The sequence below is a fragment of the Danio rerio genome, chromosome 11 (genome assembly GCF_049306965.1).
Source record: "Danio rerio strain Tuebingen ecotype United States chromosome 11, GRCz12tu, whole genome shotgun sequence".
Taxonomy (NCBI): Eukaryota; Metazoa; Chordata; class Actinopteri; order Cypriniformes; family Danionidae; genus Danio; species Danio rerio.
In genome coordinates, this window is record NC_133186.1 from 20,774,582 (window position 1) to 20,801,731 (window position 27,150).

General features: G+C 34.9%; 2 protein-coding genes across 3 annotated transcripts in view; one reads left to right on the forward strand and one right to left on the reverse strand.

Annotated features, from left to right (window-relative positions):
- ncoa3 (nuclear receptor coactivator 3) overlaps positions 1–18,090 on the forward strand; it is an 87,523-nt gene extending 69,433 nt beyond the window's left edge. Inside the window, exons 12-24 of one of the 2 annotated variants that reach the window (XM_021479799.3) lie at positions 659–785; positions 930–1,088; positions 1,168–1,392; positions 1,490–1,604; positions 2,292–2,463; positions 4,601–4,969; positions 6,753–6,854; positions 6,944–7,009; positions 7,125–7,305; positions 10,243–10,423; positions 12,258–12,294; positions 12,396–12,579; positions 16,194–18,090. In XM_021479799.3, coding sequence (XP_021335474.1) covers positions 659–785; positions 930–1,088; positions 1,168–1,392; positions 1,490–1,604; positions 2,292–2,463; positions 4,601–4,969; positions 6,753–6,854; positions 6,944–7,009; positions 7,125–7,305; positions 10,243–10,423; positions 12,258–12,294; positions 12,396–12,575 — 1,914 coding nt within the window. In that variant the 3' untranslated portion in view covers positions 12,576–12,579; positions 16,194–18,090. The remainder of the gene's footprint in view (positions 1–658; positions 786–929; positions 1,089–1,167; positions 1,393–1,489; positions 1,605–2,291; positions 2,464–4,600; positions 4,970–6,752; positions 6,855–6,943; positions 7,010–7,124; positions 7,306–10,242; positions 10,424–12,257; positions 12,295–12,395; positions 12,580–16,193) is intronic. The other variant, XM_687846.11, reaches the window with a different exon arrangement.
- Positions 18,091–22,709: 4,619 nt separating this feature from the next.
- Positions 22,710–23,818, reverse strand: id1 (inhibitor of DNA binding 1, HLH protein). Its single transcript, NM_131245.2, has 2 exons — positions 23,356–23,818; positions 22,710–23,248 (listed from the first exon to the last, which is right to left on the reverse strand). The coding sequence occupies exons 1-2, from the start codon at positions 23,704–23,706 to the stop codon at positions 23,213–23,215; spliced, it is 387 nt and encodes a 128-aa protein (NP_571320.2). The 5' UTR covers positions 23,707–23,818; the 3' UTR covers positions 22,710–23,212.
- Between the last annotated feature and the right edge of the window lie 3,332 nt (positions 23,819–27,150).

A 27,150-nucleotide genomic window follows, 5' to 3' on the forward strand; every position in this document is an offset into this window, starting at 1 on the left:
TAGATTCAAGTCTCATAAGATGCATTTGTAATGTTACTAAACATGTATATTAAAAAGGTTTGTTTTATTTTAATATTTTCTCTTCATCAAAAATTTTTTCTACAAAATGTGTAAAGTAGCACAGCTGTTTTTATAGACGTTTCTCAAGCACCATATCGTCATATGATTGATTTATCATGGATGGATAGATAAAAATGAACATGCCTTTTTTTAAATAGTCATCGCTTAAGAATCTGAACAACAATGTTTCTCTAAACCAGGGATGTTCAATCCTGTTCCTGGGAATCTACCTTCCTGCAGATTGCAGTTACAACCCAAATCAAACACACCTGCATCTAATAATCAAGTGCTGTTCAGATCCTAACTAATTGGTTCAGGTGCGTTTGCTCAGGGTTGGAGCTAAACTTTGCAGGAAGGTATATCTCCAGGATCAGGGTTGAGCACCCCTGCTCTAAACCATATATATATATATATATATATATATATATATATATATATATATATATATATATATATATATATATATATATATATATATATATAATTTTTTTTTTACATTTTTTTTTTTTATTAAAAAATTGTTTTGTCGATATTTAATACTTAACTGCAAACACATATTTTTTGCCATTCTATAATCAATCCTGTGTTTTTTTTTCAGCTGGAAAGTTTAGAGAGTATCCTCGGTGGGCTGAGGAATCCCGGTCCTGGAATGTTTGTTGATTCTGGATCTGGAGGGTCAGAAGTGGGCAATAAGCAGGGCAATGGACCTAACAGCACCGCCCACGGTGAGTCACAACACCTTGAGGCCTTTAAATTCATGCAAAATACTTATTGTGACTAGATGAACACATTCAAATTTAAAAAGAGAAATACTGCTGCCCATTGTGTTGAATATTAATGCATTCTGTATTCATTATTGTGTGTTCCAGACCGAGAGGGTGTTGGTATGGGTTCTGGTCAACGTGTGCCCTTCCAGAGGGCAGTGTCTGTCGATGGAAAACCTATGAGTGGGCCAGGCATGACTGGTAGAAAGAGCGCACCATCCTCTCTTGTCAAACAGGAGCATACTGATAGCCAGATTGGCATGGGTGAGTTATTTTTCAACATTTAATGTGTAATCATTCATTCTAAACCTGGAAATGAACATTCCCAACATGATGTTACCAGGAGGTCCAAACAGGCTCATGGGAATGCCCAATCGACCTCCAATGGCAGGTGCAGGAGATTGGATGTCCAGTTCTGGCAGTCCTGCTGGTTCCGTCGGACACCCTGGCATGGGTCGCCCAGGCATGGACCACAATCCCAAGAGCATGATGGGAGGTCCCATGGTTAGCCGATCTAACAGCGTTCCTGCAACCAGATCCATGTTACAACAGCAGTTGATGGAAATGGGTGAGTTCTGACAGTTCAGAATGACTCAAAACTCCCAGTGTAGGTTAATTACAGCTGGTGACATATTAAATGAACTTTATGATGTTGTTTTTCTCAGGGCCGTATGATGTAGGAATGGGTATGAATTCGTTCAGAGGGCAGGCTCCTCCACCACAGTCCCCTTCGTGGCCAGATAGTGGGATGGGAATGGAGGGACCACCGAGTGCAAACAGGTAAACTACGTGGGATTACCTAGATTTATAGATTTAGGTCATTTTCTGCTTTCTTTTGCTGATGTGGAATGTTTAAAAAAAATACTGCAAACAATGTTACACTTCATGATAACTTCTTAAAGTTATTTAATCTAATTTCACACCTAAAGCCTACAAGTGGATCATGCTAAATGTGAAGGCAATACAGCAACATTTTAAACTTTAGCACCTTTTTTTAATTTGATGTGTTTTAAAATTGTGTTTATTTTTAGACCATTCTTCAGTGTCTCTTGATCCTTCAGAAATATATTTTATATAACAATATTTTATATTGTTACAGACAATTAATATTTCAGGAAGATGCTGGTGTTTTAAAATGTCTTAACATCAAAAAACCTTGGAAAAAACATTGTATCTTGATTTTAGCAAAAATATTGAGCAACTAATCTGTTTAGTTTTTAAAAATCAAGCATCAATAGTAATTGATGATAAATGAGCACCAAATCTGCGCAAAGTTTTAATTTAAATCTGATGTTACATTAAAATCATATATACATTAGGTAATATATGATTGAAGTTAGTTATTAATATATATAAGAATTTGACATTTCTTTTGAAAACGCACAGACAAATTAAAGGTATGCCTGTTATGCAGTTTGCTACTCAAGTAAGTGAATGTTCATTTATTAATGTCTTTTTTTGTATCAGGCTGCCGATAAATAGCCCTCTTGATGAACTTCTGGCTCCTCCATCCACCTCTGAGGGTCAGAGTGATGAGCGAGCTCTGCTGGACCAGCTGGACTCTTTGCTCAACAACACTGACGTCATCGCTCTGGAGGAGATCGACCGTGCCCTTGGCATACCAGATCTCATCAACCAGGTACACAGCAAGTCCAATTCACGGAACAGATGCGTTGAGTTTATGAATCACCAATGGTGTGGCCACATTCCCTCACTGGCTGCTTTATTGGGTACATTAATTTAAGTGGACTAGTTTGGCCATTAGAACTGAATTAATGTTTCATGGCATTTACACTGCAAAAAATGCTTTTCTTACTTAGATTTTTTTGTCTTGTTTCTAGTCCAAATATCTACAAATTCTTAAATCAAGACGCATTTTCTAGACAAGCAAAACATATTGTCTTGTTTTAAGAAATAATATGCCAAAATGAAGTGAGTTTTTCCTTAAATCAAGCAAAATAATCTACCAATGGGGTAAGCAAAATAATCTTGTTTTTCGATTTGTGATAAGATTATTTTACTTACCCCAGTGGCAGATCATTTTGCTTGATTTAAGGAAAAACTCACTTTATTTTGACATATTATTTCTTTAAAAAAAGACAATATGTTTTGCTTGTGTAGAAAATGCTTCTTGATTTGAAAACTTTTAGATATTTGGACTAGAAACAAGACAAAAAAATTCTTAGTAAGAAAAGCATTTTTTGCAGTGTATTTAACAAAATGCTAGAAACCTTTCTCCAATATTTTAGCTTATAGTGGTATGATCTCATCATAAGGCTGCTGCATATTCATCCATGTGAATCACCCATTCCAGCACACCCTAATGGGGTTTCATTGAACTAAAATCAGGTGAATGTAGAGGAAATCTGAGTATAGAGCAAACCCATTATGATGTGGGAAACCGATTTGAGCTTTATGATGAAGTGATCTTTTTTGGGACTAGCCTTTGCAAGTTGATCAGAAAGGAATGGACATGGTCAGTAAGAATACTAACAACTCTTTTCTACAAGGCAGGATGGATTTGTGCATTCATGTCAGATTCTGACCTTAATATCTGAATGTCCTCAGCCCTAATGAGTGGGGATTTGAGTTACTCTTGTCCTTCTGTCATTCTGGTCATTCTTCTCTGACCTCTGGCATAAACAAGGTATTTTCATCCACAGAACTGCCAGTCATTGAATATGGTCTCCTAATCAGACTATTCTCTGTACATTCTAGAGATAGTTGTTTCTGTAAATTCCAGAAGATCTCTGAAATACTCAGGTCAGTCGATCTTGGACTAGCAAATATGTCACATTAATAGTCACTTAAATGTGAACAAATGTCAAACTTCTCCATCTGAGATGAGACCTTTTATTAATAATTACATTTTAAACAAGTGGCAAGAGGAGTGGGATACTCTGGAAAACAATAAATTACACAAAATCCAGCCTGAAATTACACACAGAGGTATAAGACATTTTGAGAAACAAGCTGATCAAGTAATTTTTACCAGATGTCATATTGGACATACAAGATTAACACATAACTTTTTACTCAAAGATGAAGACCCTACCCAATGTTTACACTGTAATACCCCATGGACTGTAAAACACATTTTACTGGACTGTCCTGCTTTTAATGACTCCAGAAAGACTTTTTATGATGAGAACTCTCTTAAGGACATTTTTAACAAAGTGACACCAGAAAAAGTATTAGAATTTTTAACATGTATTAATCAGAAAAATCTTATTTAAACTGTATATTCAATTATTTATTTTTTACTGTTGATGTTTGTTAATTACTGAAATGCTCTTGCCATAAATATCCTTAGTAGCTGACATGGCAATAAATAAAAAAAAAAGAATGAATGAATAGTCACTTAAATAACCTTTCTTCCCCACTGTGATGCTCTGTTTACATTTCAGCAGTCTTTCTTGAGCACGTCTACATGCCTTACACTATAAAAAAAAGCTAATAGTGTGCTTAACTTTAAAAAAATGTGTAAACCCAAATGATTTAAAGCAATTAATGAACGTTACTTTTAATAAAAGTGAGTAAATTTATTAAGTAAACTACTTTTTTGCATAATTAAAAATTAAGTTAAGCCAGCTAGACCGTTTCAAGTTACAAAAGATTTACTCACTTTTTAAGGTAAAGTCCATTTGTTGCTTTTAAAGCCCCCATGTTGATTGGCTGATTAGATATTTAAGTTGCAGTTGAACAGGGGTCCCAGATAAGCTAGCAGGAATAATGTATGTTACAGCAACCATCTAACCATTTGTTTCTCCATTTAGGGTCATAGTTCAGATCAGCCTCCTCCATCGGACCCTTTCTCTGGTCCTTGTCTGGGTCCAGACTCCTCTATGGGTATGGAACCTCCCAAGGCGATGTATGGACAGGGCTACCCGGGACCCCCTTCCATGGGGATGCAGGGCGGATATGGTCCCGGTCCCAACCCTGGTGCTGGTCCTGGACCCGGTCCCATGCAAGGGCAGTCAGGACCAGGGTTTAATCCCATGATGAGCCAGATGAACCAGCAGGGTGGCTTCCCTGGGATGGGTGGTATGGGCCCAATGCATCCTCGTGCAAACATGATGAGGAACCGAGTGCCTCAGGCCAAACCTCTCAGATTGCAGCTCCAGCAGAGACTGCAGGGACAGCAGGTGAGCAGATGCCCTGCAGTAACAAATAATATCTGCAATAGACAATGAGAGTGTAATCAATGAGGGAGGGTTTTAACTATTATCAGATGGAGAAATTATAGGGTCTCACAGTGTATTTAGAGGTTGATAGATAGTGATAAATTTAATTGATTAAAGGCACAAGATGTCATTTTAAACACTATATATATTATATATATGGCACAGCTCTCAGAGTACTCTAAAACAGTGTTATTTTGGTGACCTGTGTACTTATATTATGCTGGATGTTACAAAGGATGTTTGAAATAAGTAATAAGAGAAAAAGTCATTTTAACTAGTGACACCGACTGTGTCCTGTATCGCCATACATGATGTCATACGCTCATGATTTCTGGATTTGTTTTATAGACATAAATATAACACCTAAGACTTTTTTATATGATAAAACAGAGCTTACAGTTCCTTAGGATGTAGTACATGTAGTAGAGAGATAAGGCGCATGATTCCACACACAGTAACAACGTCGTCAAAATATGGCTTTGTTTGTTGCGAATATGCGACCTCTAGTGGCAAAAATTACATACAGCACACTTAAAAAATGGTCACACTTTACAATAAGATTCATTAGTTAATGTTAATTAATGCATTTACTAAGATGAACAAACAACGAACAATACATTTACTACAGTATTTGTTCATGTTAGTTAACGTTAGTTAATGAAAATACAGTAGTTCATTTTTAGTTCACGTTAACTCATGGTGCATTAACTAATGTTAACAAGCATGGACTTGAATGTTAATAATGCATTATTAAATGTTCAGTTATGATTAATAAATGCTGTACATGTGTTGTTCATGATTAGTTCATGTTAGTAAATGCATTAACTAATGAACCTTATTGTAAAGTGTTACCTAAAAAATAATGTAAAAAGTCTTTTTTATATACATATATTAAAATGTATTTTAGTGTTGTGATGGGAAAGCTGATATTTGCTCTAAAATTTTGTGTTACATGATCATTCAGAAACCGTTATAAGTGGTCATATAATACTGGTCAATAAATCTCAAAAGAAAAAACAAGTTTTGATTAAATCTGTCTTTTCTTCTCATTCTTTTAAAACCAGTTTTACACCTTTTGGTCTGTTTTATAATCATTTTTATTCTTTATTGTTTTTATTTGCTGATATTAGTCTTTTTTTATTCCTGTTTATGAAAAGCACTTTGAATTATCATTGCAAATGAAATATGCTATATAAATAAACTTGCCTTACCTTTTGCTGCTGCATAGTATAGTATAGTGTAGTATAGTATAGTATAGCATAGTATAGTTTAGTATAGTATAGTAGTCAACATTTAAAGTGGATCAGAAAGGTTTCTGTTTTTAAGGTTCAGGTAGAAAGTAGAATCAAATATTCAAGTTTGAAAAATGTAGTATGATCGAAAACATTTTATATTTTAATTGAAATATTTTACTACTGTTTTAATGTAATATATAATATAAAATATAATTTTCCAGCATGTGGGAACTATTGTAAGAACAGTTCTTTTTGCATTGAGGTAATTTTCCATTAATATACTTTCAGGTTAGGACATTCAAAATAAATCTGAATAAATGCTTGTTAAATATAAATTTTAGGCTGTAAATTGTAAAATGCCACACATTTAATGCGGATATGTACTTAATGTTTTTAGATTGCTTGTTTAAATACATTTCACATATTTCTTATCAGAATGGTTGCCGTTTGCAGCTCTTTTGCAGTGCCGTGACTTTAAATCTTGTAACGTGAATATTCCTTTGCTGCAGTTTTTGAACCAGAGCCGACAGGCCATGGGCATGAGACCTGATGCCAGCCCTGCAGGAAACCCTGGCATGAGACCCAGCATGCAGCCAGGCATGGGCGGACAGGTACTTTCATCTTTTGATTAAATCCGATGCCCTGAGTGTGTTAATGTTTTTTTTCTCTTTCTCTAATGTCACCTTTTCCTCTCTTTCAGCCTGGTTTCCTGAATGCTCAGATGATGGCACAGCGCAGCAGAGAAATGTTGAATCTTCAGACAGAGGTACCAACTCTTGAATTTCTACATATGCGCTTAAAATTGTCAGTGGTGTTGTGTGGACACTTAACCCACAGCGACGGTTTATGCAGGATAACTGAAGTTTTGTCCATTTCTGCAGATGAGAAGACAGAGGATGATGATGATGATGCAGCAGCAGCAGCAGCAACAGCAGCAGGTGGCTGCAGGAGGTTTCAGTCCCCCTCCTAATGTCACAGCGCCCACAGGAATGGACAACCCCATGGCAGGACCACCAATGAGCCAGCCCGGACAGCAGGCCTTTAACTATGGAGGCAACTATGGTATGATCAGTCTAGTGTTAATTCTACAAATCAAAACAAAGGTCAATATTTTCCCATTCCTCAATTAAAGGCCCCGATATAGACCTTTTTCTTCATTGCTGCTTGGAGGGCAACATATTGACCAGTACCTTCCTTTAGGATGCTTAGAGCTTCTGTTTACAACTGATAAATCTTGATCACAAAATGGGTGTCAGTACCGTTTTGAGTGGCTTAGGGAGTTTTTTGCTGATGCGCAACTTTGTTTTTGAAAGATGTTAAAGCTGTTATACTTCTGTCAGATGTGGTTCAAGCGTGAGAGAAAAACTCCTAATTCATTCAGTGTCTTCCGTCAGATCAGATGCTGAAATTTAGCATCAGTGTTCCCGACCTGTCAGGTGTTATACAGAGCTCAGTGCGCACACATACACAACACACCAATTACATCACTGTGTTATAAAGAGCAAACCAAATTACTGGCATGAAACATCCAAAAAATAAAAGTACTTGACTGATTCTATGCCTGGCTGATTTGCATGTTGATTGTATTCGGGAGAAGCTTTTGTTTCATTTAGTTAGTTTGTATTGTGTAGTATTTCAAAATGCCACTTTGTTTTCATTTTAAGCCACTCTTTCAATCAGTGGGTTTGTCAGTGGGACAGTACATATGTGTCACACATTTTGGTCAATTAAATTTGTTTAGGTTGGTTATATATTTTAAAAAGAGACAAAGAACACTTTAGTGATGACAATGCTCCATTTAAATGGCACAAGATGCCATCTGAAGATGAGGGTAAAATACCTCATAGCTGTTGTTTTTTTTATTCCTATTAGATTGCATTATTTAAATAATTAGTCCAACAGTATTAATTCAAAGACATTAAAAGCAAATCAAATAGATTAAAACTATAATTTCAAAGCTGTCCAAATGTGACTCTTCATATGCATCAAGTTGCCGACAGGAAGTTCAAAGCATCCTCCTCACGCATACAGGTAAATCATGATGGGTAATTTTGCTTTTTATGAAAAAGGTCTACATAAAATTGAAATCTAATATGATGATTAAAATAAATAAAATTTGTTTAGAATTTGTGTACTTTGCAACTGCTTGCCAAAATAAATATTATGGAAATGTTTACTTTGTAAAAGACCAAACTAAACTAAACTTCATTCCTTGGAGAAAATAACATAAGATGTCACATGAAAATTTGAGAGTTCTCTGAATTTACTGTTTATAGATTTGTGTTTGAGTAAAACATTTTTTGGTTTTATTCTGTAAAGTGATAATAGCATCCCTTACACATGTGAAGTAAAATTTTCTCATATTTGCATAAAATAAGTTCATCAGAATGTTTTGCAGTCATGTTTATATAAATTTTTAGAAAACACTGTACTAGTGTTATGACTCCAGAACCATTGAGAAATGAATATTTGGTGAAATAACCCTGATTTTCAGTGACAACAAATAATTTTTGGTATTCTGATCAATTCCAAAATTAATTTTCTGGAGTGCCGTGAACCACCGTATCTCAGTAAAACATTACTAATAAATGCGTCTTTGCATGCTGACTAGAGAACATTTTTCCTTGGCCATATTTCAAAAGTCATGTCATACGTTTTCTCTCAGTTACAAGATTGGTCAATAATCCCTCTGTTGATTGGTCAAATGGGATTTCAAAAAGATGTCAGAATTTGATCATTCTTTCACTGTATCAGTGACAGTTTCATATACAATGGAAATTCAAAATGCTTTACATAAACAAGAATAAAAGAAACATAAAATACAATTAAAAAGATAATAGATATTTTATTATCGATTATATAATTATTAACCAGTGGGGGTACTGCATTACAAATAACTTGAGCTGCATTATAATATTACTATATATAATATTAACTCATTACCTAATATATATATATATATATATATATATATATATATATATATATATATATATATATATATATATATATATATATATACATACATACATATATATATATATATATATACATATATATACATACATATATATATATATATATATATATATATATATATATATATATATATATATATATATATATATATATATATATATATATATATATATATATATATATATATATATATATATATATTAGGTAATGAGTTAATATTATATATAGTAATATTATAGAGTTACATTTTTTTATTAATATGAGTTACATTTTATTAATATGAGTTACATTTTTGAAAATGTAAAGCAAGTTACTTTTTAGTTTAATTAATTAGCTTTTAAAAAATAAATTGCTGAATTAAAATTAAGGAATGAGAAAAGGAAAAGGACATTGATTTTACTGTAATATAGTACAAAAGTAGCAAACACATTGCTTTAAACTTTCATTAGTCAGTATATATATATATATATATATATATATATATATATATATATATATATATTTTTTTTTTTTTTTTTTTTTTTAAAGGTAAATGAAGGTGTAGGTTACACAGTGTATTGTAAATTGATTAGCAATTAATCCTCTTTAAAAAAAACAGAGAAAAAAGAAGTTCTGAAAGAGATCAAGCCCTAGGCAGGTATAAAAAGTAACGCAAAAGTAACGTAATGCATTACTTTGCATAAACGTAACTACGTAGCACAACTAGTCACTTTTTTGGGGAGTAACTCAATATTGTAATGCATTACTTTCTAAAGTAACTTTCCCCAACACTGGTTAAAACAGGTTTTATGTTGTGTTTATTCAGTTTTGTTGGCTTCACGCCTCCTGTTGTGAACACATCTCGCATGGGATCTGTGCAAAATTCATAATGATAAATCTAGAAATGCCTCTACAGTGCAAATAAAGTAAAATGAAACGCGTTGGATAGCAGATGTTTGTAATTGGTTTGTAATGACATATTCTGTACATTCTGTATCTTGTTGCATGGTTATAAAGAAAAGTCACTCTTGTGATTTTCAGGTATTGGCCAGCAGGGGGACCCTTCATTTGTGGGAACAGGTAGCAGCCCCCCTAACAATATGATGTCTGGGCGAATGGGTGGCCCTCAGAATCCCATGATGCAACAGCACCCTCAGAGCAACCCCATGTACCAATCGGCAGAAATGAAGGGCTGGGGACAGGGGCCCATGCCTATGAATAAGTGAGTTGTTCCGTTTTACGTTGCATGGAAGTGATAGATTTTCCCATATTAGATCTTGAAAATAATAATAAATAGCATTAAATCAATATTGTTTAAAAATATGAAGAGTTTAGAAACCTCTGAAGTTCTTCCAAAATTAGTATTTTATCAGGCTCCCGTGTGTAGGTTCAGTAATATGTCTTTTATGGCAAAGAATAAGTTCTTTTCATCATCTTTAAAGGGTAATAATTCAACATAAACAAAGGCGGCTGCGAAAAATGTTCATTTTCGATGGTAAAGTCAGACGGCACTTAGGTTTTTGCATCTGAACTCTTCATATATATATATATATATATATATATATATATATATATATATATATATATATATATATATATATATATAATTACCAAAATTCAAAGGTCCTAAAAATGAAAAAAGGAAGTACTATAGTTATTTTTCCTGTGATTTTTTTCTGAGCAACGAACTATGTTTCTGTACTTTTTAACCTTTTAAACTTTTTATGACAGAAGACTCGCTAAAATGGCATTCAGTGTAACAATACTTTATATGCACAGGAAAAACTGATCAGTCATATCTAGAACCAAAGTAATTTAAGGACATTAAAATACTTTTTTACGACCCTATTCTTCAAATCACTGTTTTACCCATTTACACTTGAAATACAAGAATTTACTTTGAACCCTTATTCTGACTTATACTTGTTAAATTAAATAAAAGATTAAGTTTGTTATTTAATTTTTGCATAAATGTATCCGTTACTTTGAGTGACATGGAACATTATTTCACACACTTTATTTGAACTCGTTGCATTGCATTTATCTTATGCTTTATCTGTTTATTAAACCACATTTGTAAACTTAATTATATGTATTTTTTTCTTATTTAAGGAGATTTTGTCATTTTTTAGTTGTATTTTTAAATATATATTATCTTTGTATAACAGGTTTTTTGCAGGGTCTTAAAAAGCCTTAAAATGTCTGAAATCTTAAAATATTTAGGCCTTAAAAAGTCTTAAATTTACTGAGATATTGTGTTACTTGGTCTTAAATCTTTTTTTTTAAAACAAGTCCTAATTTTTCTTTGTTCATGTATTTCTACCCAATCTGGCCAAACCCAATACAATTACCAACAATCCATCTTAATAAAAATTTATTTTAAAATAAAAAGTTTTATTTAAAAAGGTCATTTTAACTACATTTATCATAATGGTTTAATTATTTTCCTTACAATAACATTTGTTTAAAAGTGCTTCATGTATTTACCGCTGAGGACACTGACCTGGACGGATCATTGTGCATAGATTTAGTTTATTATAGTTTTTAAACTTTTTAAAACATTTGTTTATTTATTTTTTATTATTTTAAATAATTTTATGTTGAAAAAGCATAGATACAAGTAGTGCGGGCTTGTTTTTACACAATGTTTAAAATATTTTTAAAGAAATATCTAAAATATTACATTTTCTATTATTAATTTATGATTGTACTATTAATTGAATTCAACTATAATATGTTTTATAGGGCAAATTAAAATCAATTGAAAAATCATCGCCTTTTTGAGTGTAAAATTTAATTCATAACATCTTTTAAATGTCTTAAAAGTCTTAAATAAACCTGCAGAAACATTGTATAAGATTTGTAAAATAAAACTCAGCCATCAAGAAATGGAAATTCTTCATATTTATCAAACCTTAAATAAGGAAAAACAAAACAAAAAAATTATAAGCAAATTGCATTAGTACATTAATAGTTCAATAATTCAGAATACTTCTTGAAAACTTATGAATTCATTGAATGTCTAAGTCAAACGTTATTTTGTGATTTTTACAAAGTCATCCTGAAACGGTTATGAAGATGTGTGAATATAATGTAAGGATAAATTATTTATAACAAGTATTGTTCCAAAAATTCCAATTCAATTTGACTACATTGTTATTTTTTAAATCCTTTTAATTCCCCCTCTTTTCTAGTTCATACCCCCAGCAACAGCAATATCCCCAGCAGGGGGCGCCAGGACAGTATGGTGGAATGATGATGAACGGCTCCATGCAGGGGGGTGTGAATGGCAACGGTGCAGGACAGATGCCCCCAATGCAGGGCCAGATGGGCATGAACACCATGGGCATGGGACGCATGCCAATGGGACCTGATCAGGTACAAACCATACTGATTCAGTTATATTTACACATCACATTACTTTTAAGCAGCTTTTCCACTGCACATGACATTTATTAGAAGTCAAATTTATGATGAATGTTCTTTGTATTGGAAGGACGTAGTGTTGGGCTTTGAGTATGAGCAACCTAAAGGGAAACTGTTTAATGTAGTGAACTAGGTTTTGCTGTTTGCACAATTTTACATCAGTAAGTCTAAATTTTCAAACTCCAGACTTGTGTTTGTTGTTTTAAAAAAATATATATTTAAAGAATTCCTTTCGTTGATCTTTAAGTCTGTCAACAAAAAGGTTTTAAAAGCTTTCAGTTCACACACCTGCTTATAGATTACTAGTGACCTTGAAGACACTGATTAGCATGTTCAGGTGTGTTTGATTAGTGTTGCAGCTAAACTATCCACAGGGCTCGAAATTGCGGCCATTTTGGTCGCATATGCGCCCGAAATTTTATCTATGCGACCTTAAAATATATTTGGGAGCATTTCTGCGAGTGCTTAAAATTGTTGTGTGCGACCAGTTTTTACTGCAAAATGTTCACCACATGCGCGGATTCGGGAGACATTCACGCAGAATGCATCTCTAAGCTCTTTGTTGGCACTTGGAACGGGAAGCGCAGCACTCGGGAATGGTTTAAAACAGTTGTCATGTCAACTTGCTGCAGTAAACAAATCCAAGTCCGTAATGCTTGCCCCGGCTTCGCGCTCTTCTTATTGCCCCACTGCTCTAGCACTGAACGCGAATGATTGGTTAATATCAGCTGTCAATCACTCAGTCAGCACCTTCTGGCTTCGGATGACAGAGAGCTACTACCGCGAAAAACTAAAGCGCTGAAGATGAGAATGAAGATAACACTGACAGATTTAGTTTTAGAAACCATCTAGTTACAAATAATGACACATCTTACTAGTGACCATGTGCTGAATGTTAATCCACCATCTACACTTTTCCAAGAGTAGAAGACTTCCATGGGCTTCAAGTCCGCTATGAAAAGTCTGTGGGATGGAGTTTTCAGGTAACTGTTTGCCACATCTAGCACGAGAGCTTCTGTTTAATCCTTCATATAATTGCCAGATGCTGTCCGCCGTGCAAGGGACAGCTATATGTCAAATTTAACATCACGTACACCATCGCAAACGGGCTTGCACTGAGTATATTAATATCGCTACTCATGAAAAGAGTGTCAAAAGCATCAGTGCAATATCAGACAGCACACGTGAGAACAGCACAGTTAACGTTATACCGTTAACAGATTCATTCAAGCAGTGCGTGCAGGGCCGGTGAGCGCTCCGTGTATGCTTTGGTCACTCAGTTCTGTTATAAAAATCTATTTTCTTGTGATCACGGGATTTCGTTGAGACATATTTTCCTCACGCTTGCATATTTATATTATTGTTTTTGCTTGTTAGTTTGATGAGTGTTAATTTCAAATACAATAAATATGTTTGTATAAAACTTGTAGTTTCGGTGCTCATAATTGGTGGGTGCGACTAAATTTTGGCTGATGCGCCTACATTTTTAAAGTTAGGAGCACCGGTGCTACCAAGCAAAAAGGTTAATTTCGAGCCCTGTATCCAGATCACCGACCCTCCAGGACAGAGTTGCCCATCCCTGGTTCAGTCTGTTTATTTTTTTTATTTATATAAATTTTTTCCATAGTTTTAGTTTTTTTAGATTTAAAAAAAAAACTGCACATGACATTTAGACAGCAATTCGTCACCTAGTGGTAGTCACACAGGATTTTTACTTTAATAGTTAGTGGCAACATGAAAGTTAAACTTATTGTGGTCTGAGATTATATAATATAATATATTTATTAATTTAGGTTGGGTATTGAGTGTTTATTTTACTTTTTATTATATTATATTATATTATATTATATTATATTATATTATATTATATTATATTATATTATAATATCTTATATAATTTTATATTATGGTGGCTCAGTGGTTAAAACTGTCGCCTCACAGCAAAAAGGTCTGTTAGTCCCAGCTGCGTCAGTTGGCATTTCTGTGTGGAGTTTGCATGTTCTCCCCGTGTGAGTGTGAGTTTCCTCCAGGTGCTCCAGTGTCATAAGTGAATTGAATAAACTAGTCCAAAATTGTTCGTAGTGTATGAGTGTGTGTAAATAAGTGTGTTATGGGTGTTTCCCAGTACTGGGTTGCGGATGAAAGGGCATCCACTGAGTAAAACATGCTTGAATAGTTGGCGGTTCTTTCCGCTCTGGCAACCTCTGAAATTGAGACTAAGCTGAAGAATTAGATGAATGTATATTATATTATATTATATTATATTATATTATATTATATTATATTATATTATATTATATTATATTATATTATATTATATTACATTATATTATATTTCACAAAATAGATTTTGTTCATAAGATTGTAGCATAAAAATATGATATGAATATTACAATATTTTCTGATAAAAATGAACAAAAATGATTAACAACAAAAATCGACCGGATCAGACAACACATAAGGTCAAAAGGTCGAATACAATCTAGTCACAGAAATTCTTCTGCTCTGTTGCTTGCTCGTGTGGAAAGTTGGTTTTAAGGTGTAAACACACTAGTAATTGGATTTTTTAAAAGTTATTTTTTTGGCCAAACCTAAAGATGCAAAGCAAAAAAAATAATTTAAATAAAATACATATATTTATTTATATTACAATTAAAAATATATAAATCAGACCATCTGTGTAATCAAGGAAAACCTTGCAAATGTGAATCAAGTGTTGCTTTTCTGTCCATGTATATTGTGTTTTACACTAGAACTGCTTGCATTTCTAGTCTGGAAGTTTGTCTTCGCTTTGCATTCACTCTGCATTTTTTAATCTAAAGTAGGCATGGGACAATAACCGTTTTCAAGGTATACACAACGAGCAAGGTTTGAAAAAGTCAAGGTTTTAAACCCGCCAAAATTTCCTATTACAATTCTTATGGTAAATGTATGTTTTTTTTTAAAGGTTTAAATTGTAAAAAAGTCTGTTTTTAAACTAGTGAAGATGGCAGAAGTCAATGATTCATTTGAATTATTTAGCCTGACATTATTTTAAATGTTTTTCAAAATAAAATATATTGGCTGCACCTATAATCGCCTACTACTCAGTAGCTACACGTGACCTACTGCTTCACTTGCATTCATGAATTCTCTTGCAGTGCATCATGTGATAGCATAGTGTCTATTGGATGCGCACTTCAGAATCTCGCCCAAAGTAGTAGGTCATCTGGGTACTTCTCGCATACTGCTTTTCGAATTCTATGCATTTAGATATACTACTCTGCTTGCATACTGTTTTAGCGTACTATATAGTATTGAAGTGTACGATAACGTATACACAGCTGTTGTGTTCAAAGCGGAAAAAAGTTTTGCTTTTCCCCCCCAGATATTTAAAAAGAATATATTTTAGAGCAGTAATCACAATACCGTGAAACCGCCATATTTTTATCCAAGGTTATCATAGCGTTAGAATCTTATACCAGCCTATGCCTAATCTAAAGATACAACAGTTTTTGTGTTCAGACCTATTAAAAAAAACCAAATGTGAACAGATCTTAACTCTTCATTTCTATTTTGTTTTACAGAAGTACTGCTGAGGCGATGAGCAATCTCCGTCGAAAAAAAAAGGCCGAACTCACATCAGTCCAACAAGAAGCTATAAATTCAGCCTCGCAGAAGAGAACAGTTGACTGAGAGAGGAAAGAGACATGGAAAGGGAAAGAGAGAGATACTCAAGCCTTCCCTGTGGGGTTTTTCTGAATTTGCCCAGTAGCGAGTGCAGCAGGCTCTCTCCTGTCCCGCGTGGCTGTACTGCAGTACACAACATCACCACCAGGGGGAACAGAGTAGGAACGCTCGTGGTACAACTTGACAGTGTGAGGGAGCACTTTATTTTAAGGCTAGTATGGAAAAGGATAGTTGCAATATGTTTCTTGCTTCTCTAGCCTTATAGAATGATTCTGTGCATATTGTCTATTTTGAATTCGTTTTTTTTTCGGACAAGAATGAAAACCGAGGGAATTGTAAGCACCAGACCTTCATCACTTAACACATATCAAAGCAATAATCCTCCTCTTAATGCCACCGGAGTGGTGCGTCCACATAAAAAGCAAATGGTACTGCAGTATTAGACAGGATCTTTTTTCTTTTCTGTTTTTTTTTTTTTTTGTGTGTGTGAATAAGATTGGAATTGTAAATACTGTATGCTACATATGTATCATACATGCTTTTACTACATACTTTTTTTGCACAGAGTTTTTTGGACCCACTTAGGTCCTTCTTATCTATATTTTAGGTCAATACTTCTGGGTTTTACATCTATTTTAAAGGGAGAAAATATTTTATTTTTTATCTTTTTTCTTCTGTTAAGTTTTCCCAACGATGACCGCCAGTCTGTTTGGATGGCACTTTTTTCTAAAAGGTTTTGACATCGCAGGAGTGTTATGCAGTGACGGTTTCATGATTTAACTTCATTTTCAGACGTGCTTCAGTCCGAAATTATATAGATGAATATATATAAATATGGTGCAAGTTTTCAGATGGTAAGCAAAGATTATGTTTGATGTTGCTCTTTAAGCTAGCTCTTATCATGGACAATAACTCACTTTCTCACTGTTGGTTCTTCAGAAATCTACCTTTAAGGAACATGCACAATCCAAAGATATTTTTTCAGTCTTTTATTTTTCTGTTTTCTCAAGTTTGACTACAGAAATGTATCCATTTATTATATATGTTTTTGCGCAAATGCGCAGAGTAAAAGGTACATATCATATGAACATATTACTACATATTATGATTTTGTACTATATACTGTGTACATACAAAACCAAGTATACCTGTTTATTTTTGAGGCCAGTTAATATTTTAGCAGTATTGTCTGTGCTTTTTGGAGGGTTTCTCTTTATCATGCGGTTTATTCACTCTTCAGTTGACGTTTTGTAAGATTTTGATGATTATGAATTCTCTACAGAACTGCCAAGATTAATTGTAACTATCCAACTGGTTTTAAAATGTTTTTTAAACTACTTTTAAAAGCGGTTCAGAAGCGCTTTTTAAAAGTACAAGTAATAAAGAGTCCATTCAGACAGAAACGCTCATCTCTGTAGTGCAGTGTCCTCGGCCGCTTCATTAGTCCAGTCTTTTACCATCAGTGACTTCAAATAATGTGGATTCCCAGATGCAGGAACGAAATGTGGTGGGTAATCTAATAATAAGTCAGTCTCTTCAGTCTTTTCAGGAAAGCTACGCTGTCGTTTATGTTCATTTCGCTAGATTACTGTCGATTGTGACAAAGTATATTTTGAAAAATGATAATTCCGGGAAAATTGAGGTTATTCTGGTGTGATTTCAGAGCTGATCGATTGACTAAGGGGTGTGAATTTGGAAGATAAGCTCACATTTTGCAGGATGTAAATTACAATACACTTAATTATTTTGCTTGATGTTGATATCGTTGTAAATAAAAGTTCTATTTAAACGTGACGTCTGTTTTGCAGTTTGTTTCTGTGTGGGGTTCAGGAGTTTACTACATTGTATTAACTTGGATATTATTAATGGCCAAGTGTTTATATTTAATGGGTCAAACCACAATTTAAATGAACTCTAAATAGGGTGCACTTACTCACAGGCCACTTTATTAGGTACACCTTAGTAGTACTAGATTGGACCCCCTTTTTTCCGTTTGCGTTAACTTTTTGTGGCATAGATTCAACAATGTACTGGAAATATTTCTCTGAGATATTTGGTCCATATTGACATGGTAGCATTAGACAGTTGCTGCAGATTTGCCAGCTGCACATCCATGGTATGAATGTCCCATTCCACCACATCCTAAATGTGCTCTACTGAATTGATATCTGGTGACTGTGGAGGCCATTTGAGTACAGTGAATTGGTCAAGTGAATTGTCATGTTCAAGAAACCAGTCTGAGATGATTCACGTTTTTACATGGCGTGTTATCCTGCTGGAAGTAGCTATCTGAAGCAATGTCTTGAAGTAGTTCATTATGATGTAATTCACCTTTTATGTGTAATTTGACTGGGCAGGAATTACAGGACTGATTTGTCTAATTCCCATAAACAAGAAAAAATAAAGTAGTTACTGCAGGTTGAAGGAAAGTAGTGAGAGTAAAAGTACAGATACTGCACTAAAAGTGTACTCAAGGAAAAGTAAAAGTACACATTTTTAAAACTACTTAGTAAATTACAATTTCTGAGAAAAACTACTCAATTACAGTATTTGAGTATCTGTAATTAGTTACTTTACACCACTGCTTGATTGTAACGAATGGTTAATTGAGTTACTGTTACCTTTCTATCAGCTCGAACCAGTCCGCCAGTCTCTGACATCTGGTATAAACAAGGCATTTGTGCCCACAGAACTGCCGCTCACTGGATCTTTTCTTTTTTCGGCCCATTCTCTGTCAACCCTAGAGATGGTTGTGCGTGAAAATCCCAGAGTCTGAAAATCCTCAGTTTCTGATATACTGGCACCAACAACCATGCCACGCTCAAAGTCATTTAAATCACATTTTTTAAAATTGTAATTGACTAATTAGAAATTTTCGTTAATGAGCAATTGGACATTATATTGTACCTAATAAAGTGGCCGGTGAGTGTACTACGAATTGACAAAGGTACAGCAAGTCTAAATCATGTGAAATATGACGACAATAATAAACATCTATCATAGCCATTTTTCTCACTATGAGGAAGATGCCTGGCTTATCATACAAAATTATGCTGAAAAAGTACAAATGAAGGATGTTTTTAGTATTTTCAAGTTTATTAAATGAATAAAAGATGGTTTTAAATAGTGTTGATAATCCCCATATATTATCCTCATGTGTCTGTGTCACTGCTCTGCATTAAATTTATAACAGACCAGTGGTTTGTGTGTGTAGTTAAGTCACAAAAGCTTCTTTTTAAATACTCTTCAGTTTAGGTCCATGAAATTTCCTCATGCACGTGTATGTGCTAAACCATATCTGTCCCCAGATATGAGCAAAGTCTGACAAAATGTCCCAAAACCTCATTTGAGGATATCCTTGACCTGGTTTATGGAGCTGATAACATAGAAAATAACAAAAGAAATTAGAAAGATAAAAACAAATGAATTCTGTTAAATCTTGTGTTTGGAGTTTGTGAGGGCCAGATTGATGTCTTCAGACTTGACATTCGGGGGGCTATTTTAAAAGTCATTTTCAGGCTACAGAAACAAATAGGCTCTGTTTGAGAGTATTGTAGGTAGATATGTTTTATTATAAAGTTACTGTAGGCTTTTTTCTTTAAGATTGGCTATTATAATTATACTTTTACGGCAAATAGTAAAAAAATGCAGTAACTGTATAAACACTCCCTCTCAATCAGTTAGTCAATATTAGATTAATCTTAGTTAGTTCTCATTTTCCATAAAAGCTACACAAGAATGGAATGTTTTACCAACTACTGTTGAAGATATAGAAATTAAGTATTTAAGGTTACATTAAAATTATGGTTATTCACTCGGTTGTGTCAACATTAAAACCCTGTACACTCAAAAAAAAAAAAAAAACTGCTTGTTCAGAGTAATTATTTATAATGAGCTGTTTCAACACAAATATTGAGATTTTTTTATAATAGCTTAATTGTTTTTACGCTCAATCAACTTGAATTAGTAAAAAAAAATTATTTAGCTTACTCGATTTGTGTTGGGACAGGATGAAGGAATTGTGTGAAAACCAGCGTTTTATTTTAACGTTACATTGTATTTGACCTTTAGGTCTCTTGGTCACTTTGTATTTATTTTTTTATTTTAAATGAATTGTGTGTTTTATTTTTTATGTATTTTAATTACATTTTCTTTAGGATGACTTTTAACATATTGTCCAGGAACTAACCTACAGATGAAAAATAGCATTTGGCTAATTCTGGTACGTTTAGAAATGTTTCATTAATGTACAATGTCCCTGTTAACTAAACAGATAAAATAATATAAATATACTATTGATAAACTATATACAATAGAGCTATTTTGTGGTTACCATTTGGTTGTATTTGAAGTAAATCCATGATTCAAAAACAATCAAAAATTGGCCTAATTACCGTGTCCTCGCGCTAGGACCGTAAATGTCTAAATCTGTTTAAAATATAAACAACTCAAGTGTTGTTTTTATGAAGTTTATGGTACAAAAACGTATATTAAGAAATATATTAACGTAAAATCTCGTCAAAAAACAAGTCTGAAAAACTTTGTCTGAAAAAACAAGCTTCGCCGTGTGACCACAGAAGGGCGCTAGACGCTAAACTGTCCGGCCTCAACTAACAAAACTAGTTTCCTCTTTGACAAAAAGTGACTCCATTTATCCACCTCATCATTAATAAATCGTAAGTATCATCCAATAAAAACAACCCGCATAAGAATTTTCTAAAAATTGGGGTTTCTTACAGAATATCCATCATATTTCGGTCAAAACCGTCTCGTAGTTGGTGTAGGCTAACACACAGTACACAAATACACAAGCTAGGCTAAACGCCACTTAGTTAACATGAAATTGCTTTAATTTAGGGTGGGAACACTCTTTATAACCACAATTCATTTCAAGTATCTCGCAATGGCCTGGAAACAGCATGTCCCCATTGTCTTTTGTTTTGCCGTTGAGTTTGAGTTGATGTTAGTGGGAAAGTTGGCTGCAGTGTGTGGCGCTATGTTTAAATGCGCTAAGTTCTTATTAAAAGAAGCTCTCGTTGTAGTATGTGGGAAACTATACAGAGGGAGTGAGAGTTCCTTGGCCGTGTTCCCGGCCCATCTGCAGCCCGGGCTTGCGGATTACTGTTTGTTAATGTTTCAATCAGCTGTGTGCCGAGGAATGTGGAGCGATTTAACCTGAACTTCCCCAGGTGTGCGGCGGCGCCGTTCAGTCTGCGCCCTCCCCTGCCCTTGGCACAAAGCGATCACACAAACACAATCACACACACTGGCCGAGCCGCACATCGCGAGGCCTGCAGCTGCGCGCATCACACCGCAGGGAAATGAGAAAAACATTGCACCAGGGAGACGGAATAAATCTTATAACGAACTGCCTTTTTCTCGGAAAACACTTAACCCTTCCGCTACCCGCCATTGAAATACAGAGATGCACAAAATAAGCCTAGAATAAGACTTTTAAAACTGTTAACGAGTGTCACTGTAGTTAAAAATAACTTCTGATGAGTCTCTAACAAATTAAAGCCTAATTATTTAATTAGTTTTCCCTCTTTTTGATGATATTAGTTAGGCTATCTGTCATATAGGCCTAGCTGCAGACTTTTCCATGTGAATTTTCTTTTAAATTATAGTAATGTCAAGGTAAACTCGTTTTAATTTTACAAAAATATATTAAGATTAAACAGTTGTAGATAAACTAACTTGCCGTTTTTGATAGTTTTAATTAGTATATATGTTGTGAATTGTAATAGTTTAAATAGGTATGTTTATTTGTTTCAGCAATGATTTTAGCAAGATTAAATGATATATTGAAGTTTAATCATTCTCATTAAACTCATATTTTTGAATTCAGACTCCCTGTGAAATGTGATGAATGTTTCATATAGCCTATTGGATATTCATTATTTTACCCTAATTATTGAGTTGTATTGGTTTAAATTAACCGTGTTTAGACCGATCTTGTAATGTTAAACAATATTTTGGGCTTGGAAAGTTAATTAACACTGTTACCTTTTTTCTAATGTAACATCTTTAAAATTTAAAGTTAAAACTTCTCCTTTTATATCAGGTTTATTCAATTATATCATGAACAATTTTTATTTGTGTAGTTAGTGACTTAAAACTGCTAATTTGGTTCTGCAGTGAAAAGCTGTACTGATAGGCTAAGTTTAGTTTCAGTGTAATCACCAATGACAAAAGTGTAAAGTGAGAACTCATAAAACTGATCTGTAACGATAGACGTCAGGCTAAATACAGGCCACCCTAAATTAACAATTATGTAGTGACATGATTACAACATGTTACAGTTAAACGTTTATTAAGCCTACAACTACTAGATAATAAAGCATAAAAGACTCCCAATAACAGAATTCTCAATCGGCTCCATTCACTCACAAAATTGATCAACAACTCCAAGATAAGTTTGATTTTCATGTTTTAATAAAAAAAACACAATATACATTGTAAAAAACACAATAAAGCGTTCACATCATATGGCATTGTAATATACAATACATTCTTTCGCTCAGTAATCTGAGAAATCTGACAACAAAATAGTATTTTTTTCTAAAAAGTTACAAAAACATTGGAGAAACTTTGACCGAGAGGGAAATGCATGAACAGTAAGTGAATAATCGCCATGGATTCCACAGCTAAACACAGACACAAACACACACGCGTATCGGTGTGTGTCCGGGGAGAGATCTCAGAGAAGGAGAGAGCACGTCACGCTTGTCATGTCCACAGATTTGTGTGACTCTCTACTGAAAGTTTGTTTCCTCTACAACAGGAGAATGAGACTCTCCCGACACAGTTCACGGCGTCACTGGTCCATCGGGGTTTGTTTGTTCGTTCACCTCAGCGCACCGTGATCACGATGCTTCGATGATCTGTTGACGTGAAGCCACCGGGAGTATCTGCTTTAACGGCACATGATCCGGTCATCTGAACAGCCGTTCTGCAAGACAAAAAGAGGGAACATAGTGAGTTGGGTCGTTCAGACAAACATTATTGATATGCATATAGAGACGCAAGCATTATATCTTAAGCATGTGCGATATTTACCTCCACAGAGATGCTGGCTAGCTCCGCGTTGAGTGTTGTGAGCGGAGTGCGGGGAGCGGAGCTCTGGTTCTTCTTGCTCTCCAGCTCGACCTGCAAGTCCCAGATGTAATCGATGACATGCTGGAGAATCTCCATCTTGCTGGCTTTCTTGTTGGTCGGTAGCGTGGGCACCAGCTCCTTCAGTTTGCTGTAGCAGCTGTTCATGTCTTGGAGAAACATGGTCATCTGCTCGTCCAGCAGCGGGATCTTGCATTTGGAGATGGCCAAGCTCTGATCGGAGAGGCAGCGGACAACATCCTCTCCTCCAACTTTGCTGCTCTTCAGCGCGCAGGTAGGTCCCACAACTTTCATTTTGGCTATTTGCGAGTAAGTCAAAGAGGAATAGCTGAAGCGAGGTGCTCGTACTCCTTTTAAAGGCTTGTTGAGTTGTCGATAGTGCGATGACAGTTCACCACATGCTCTCAGAGGCTGAGCTGTTCGTTATTTAAAGGGTCTCCGGGCTTGGGGGCGTCACCAAACACTCGTGTTTGCGGGAACGGGCCAATAGGATTTTTGCGGAGTCCCTCGCTCAGCCAATGAAGGCACGGCTCTGTTATCGCAGTTTCAATATGCTCGGGGGGATGGTGTTACAAATGGAAACAAATGTGTGTCTTCTGCGGATGATGTGTGGAGATCCAGCTGTCCGTTTACTCCACAGGTGAAGCAGACAGATCAAGGGGAGGGTGGGGGTGCTCGACGATCAACAGGCAACAGTTATTACTTTCAAATGAAACAAGCTTTTCTTCGTATGTGGGCTGCTGCGAGAAACAAAGCATACTGTAAAATGTTCCATCAGCATCTCTGTTTCCATCCATTCAGCTTGTTGCAAATATATCTGTCATTGCTGAGTTAACTGCACCCTGAACACATGTGAGTGGACATGATGGCACCATGACCTAACATTTATAAAAATGTTATGATTTATTGGGGAGGTGGATGCGGGGTATTCATAAGTTGAGGGAACATCATTTTAAACAAACTATAAACAATACATCACAACCCCCTTTAAACACTGAATCTAAAAGAATTCTGTCTGTTTATTATTTTCATCACATGAGTGTAGCTAATTCAAATGTAGATTTCAAACATAAACAATCAAACGTTATACTTCATTCCCTATTAAACAAACCAGAAAACAACATCATAAAAGGTTTCTTAGAGATCTTAACTCATGACTGTCTAAATAAATTCACTCTGTGAATTATTTTATTGTGTCCATAATGCAAATATCAAGTAAGCAAAACAGAGAAAGAGGACACTTTATACTTATATTATGTATACTGTAATGCATGTTGAATATAATGTTTTCATCTCATAAACCCAAACAAAAGTTTTAAAGTATCTAATGCAATCCTGTGGTTATTATTTTCTTGTCACATGATAACAAAATGGCTTCATGCATGTTTGTCATACAGATTTTGATTTGCCTGACAAGCTTTCAAAATAATGCATTAAAAATAAAATATTTGACTAGAAATGAGTATTTTATCAAAGTATGTGTGCAGATAGTTTAAAAAACTACAGATTGTTAAAAAGGAGCAGTGGTCAAACTTTATTTGTAATGCTTATTTAATCTTTAACATCCATAAAATCTTACCATTGCACATAAGTTTTTTTTAGAGGAAGGTAAGTGTTTAGAGTGTAATGTTTTTTACAAAAAGTTCTTCTGACATCACTGCAAAAGAGGGATCTGTTTCTGTACACAATGCAATACATTTTAGTGTGCTTTTAACTGTTGTGCATGCACATAAAGTATTCATAGTCTATTATCCTACAGTAAGTGCATTACTTGTAGACTGGAGCTTTATTCTATTGTGCTGGGAAGCTCATTTTTATTCAAATCTGTTTATTTTCCTTCAATGATGGTCTCTTTGTCTTTCTTTAAATGCGTTTCCTCGCGCAAACTTCCAAATTCCTTCATATGTGCGCGTCGCCTTGAGCGCGCACTCGCATAACTTTGCATTGCTGTGCTCTGATTCTTCCCCCAGATTGTCCAAACAAACCGAAGCAGACTGCCGGGCGCCAGCGCCGTGACGTCACCCATTCATTCGAGCCTTGACGCCTGTCAGCCTGGCGCCGAGCGGGCGGTCCCTATAGCAACAACAAACAACAGGCTGGCATCCCTCCACTCTCCCCCATTCACCTGCGCGCTGCGGAATCCTGAGAACAAACTGGTCAGCGCTCATTTATCACTTAAAACCTCTGATGCGATTACCGCTCCGCGCACCTGCAAACTGCCATTGTCGTCCCGAAAGACTCTTGTAAAGACACAAAAAGTGAGAGACAAAGTGAAAAAGGGCTATTGAGCCGGAGGGGCTTTTTTTTAGATTCCAGCAATGCTTTTATTTTATTGTATAAAAATAAGGCGAATGCTAATTATTTTTAAATGCTAAACTTTATTTAAAAATACACTAAGTATTAATTAAATATAATAATTGGTAAATTAACGTTATTTTTTTATACAAATCTGTTGCATATAATGTTTTAAATAAAAATAAACATTATAACATGCATAATTAAATAGGTCAAAATGAAAAAGAAGCAATTTTGTGACAAGAAAATGATAAAACACTGATAACTCGCAATGTGCAACGACAATTATTATTATTTTTTTAACACTTAAAATAAAATCTAAATGCGCGTGCATGGATTTGTGCACGTTGTTTTGAGCGAGTGCATAGCTCTGCATCCTGCAGGCAGGAGCGCGAGGGACTGGAGCGTTTCTGGCTCGGTCACAGCTGAGCGGGGTTGAGGGGAGGCGGAGGAGGAGCTGAACAATGGGAGTGCAGTATCGGGACTGTGAGAGAGAATCTCGGCTGGAGCCGACGAGTCTGGAGCGCCCCTCCACTCGCTCATCCCGCTTTTGTTCAGCTGCGCAAGCTATCAGCACTTCCTACCGACTCCAACAATAAGCCCTCACAGCTGGGCTCTCCAAAGCCTGTTTACTGCACATCAAGGCAAAGAGAGGCAAAGAGTGTAACATCCCCCTTACACACACTCACACACCCTTATGAACTCTGGTAAAATATAAAACATATTCCTAGAAGCAGAGAAAGGACGTTCAAAGGAAAAAGTTACAAATTATATATGCTTTATTGCTCAATTACCTCATATGCTGGCCACTGGACAACAACCACTCCTTACTTATTTGTTCAGTAAAACATATGTGATGTGCATCAAGTGAGCCTATGGTTTTTGTACAGGACCATTCAATAATTTATTTTGCATATACTGTAAGACCAATTATAGAAAGTTATTCAGCTCTGCCAATGGTTTAAGACCAGGATAGAATAATTAATTAAATTATTCATTCATAATTTGTGCCTATAGTTGCAGTAGACAATACTGCATATTTACATATTTAAAATGAACTTTTAGATACCCGTATAACAAGGAAACTTTTTATTTTTATTATATTTATCATTGCAGTATACAAATAATATATTGAAATAACGTGAATTTAGATGTAATAGAACATAATTTTATTCAATATACTCAACTAGAACACAGAAATCATTCATTTATTCTTTCATTTGTTTGTTTATATTTGTAAATGCAGCTTAACTGATGAACTAAATTACAGAAACCATATAGTTCTTGTCCCGATTACACTCTGACCTGACTAGTTGTTTCTCACAATATGTCAGAGAGCAGGAAAAAGCTGGTGCGGCTGGTGTGAATACTCGTCTTTTTCTTGTAGCATCTGCATGCATCTTTGACTTTTCCCTCTCATGGGAAGAGTGGCCTCAGATAATT

Bases quoted from the DNA above. Each gene is read 5' to 3' on its own strand.
- id1 (NM_131245.2), bottom strand. From the start codon at position 23,706: ATGAAAGTTGTGGGACCTACCTGCGCGCTGAAGAGCAGCAAAGTTGGA. The intron at 23,249-23,355 runs GTAAATATCGCA...TTTGTCTTGCAG, and splicing joins TAGCCAGCATCTCTGTGGAG to AACGGCTGTTCAGATGACCG.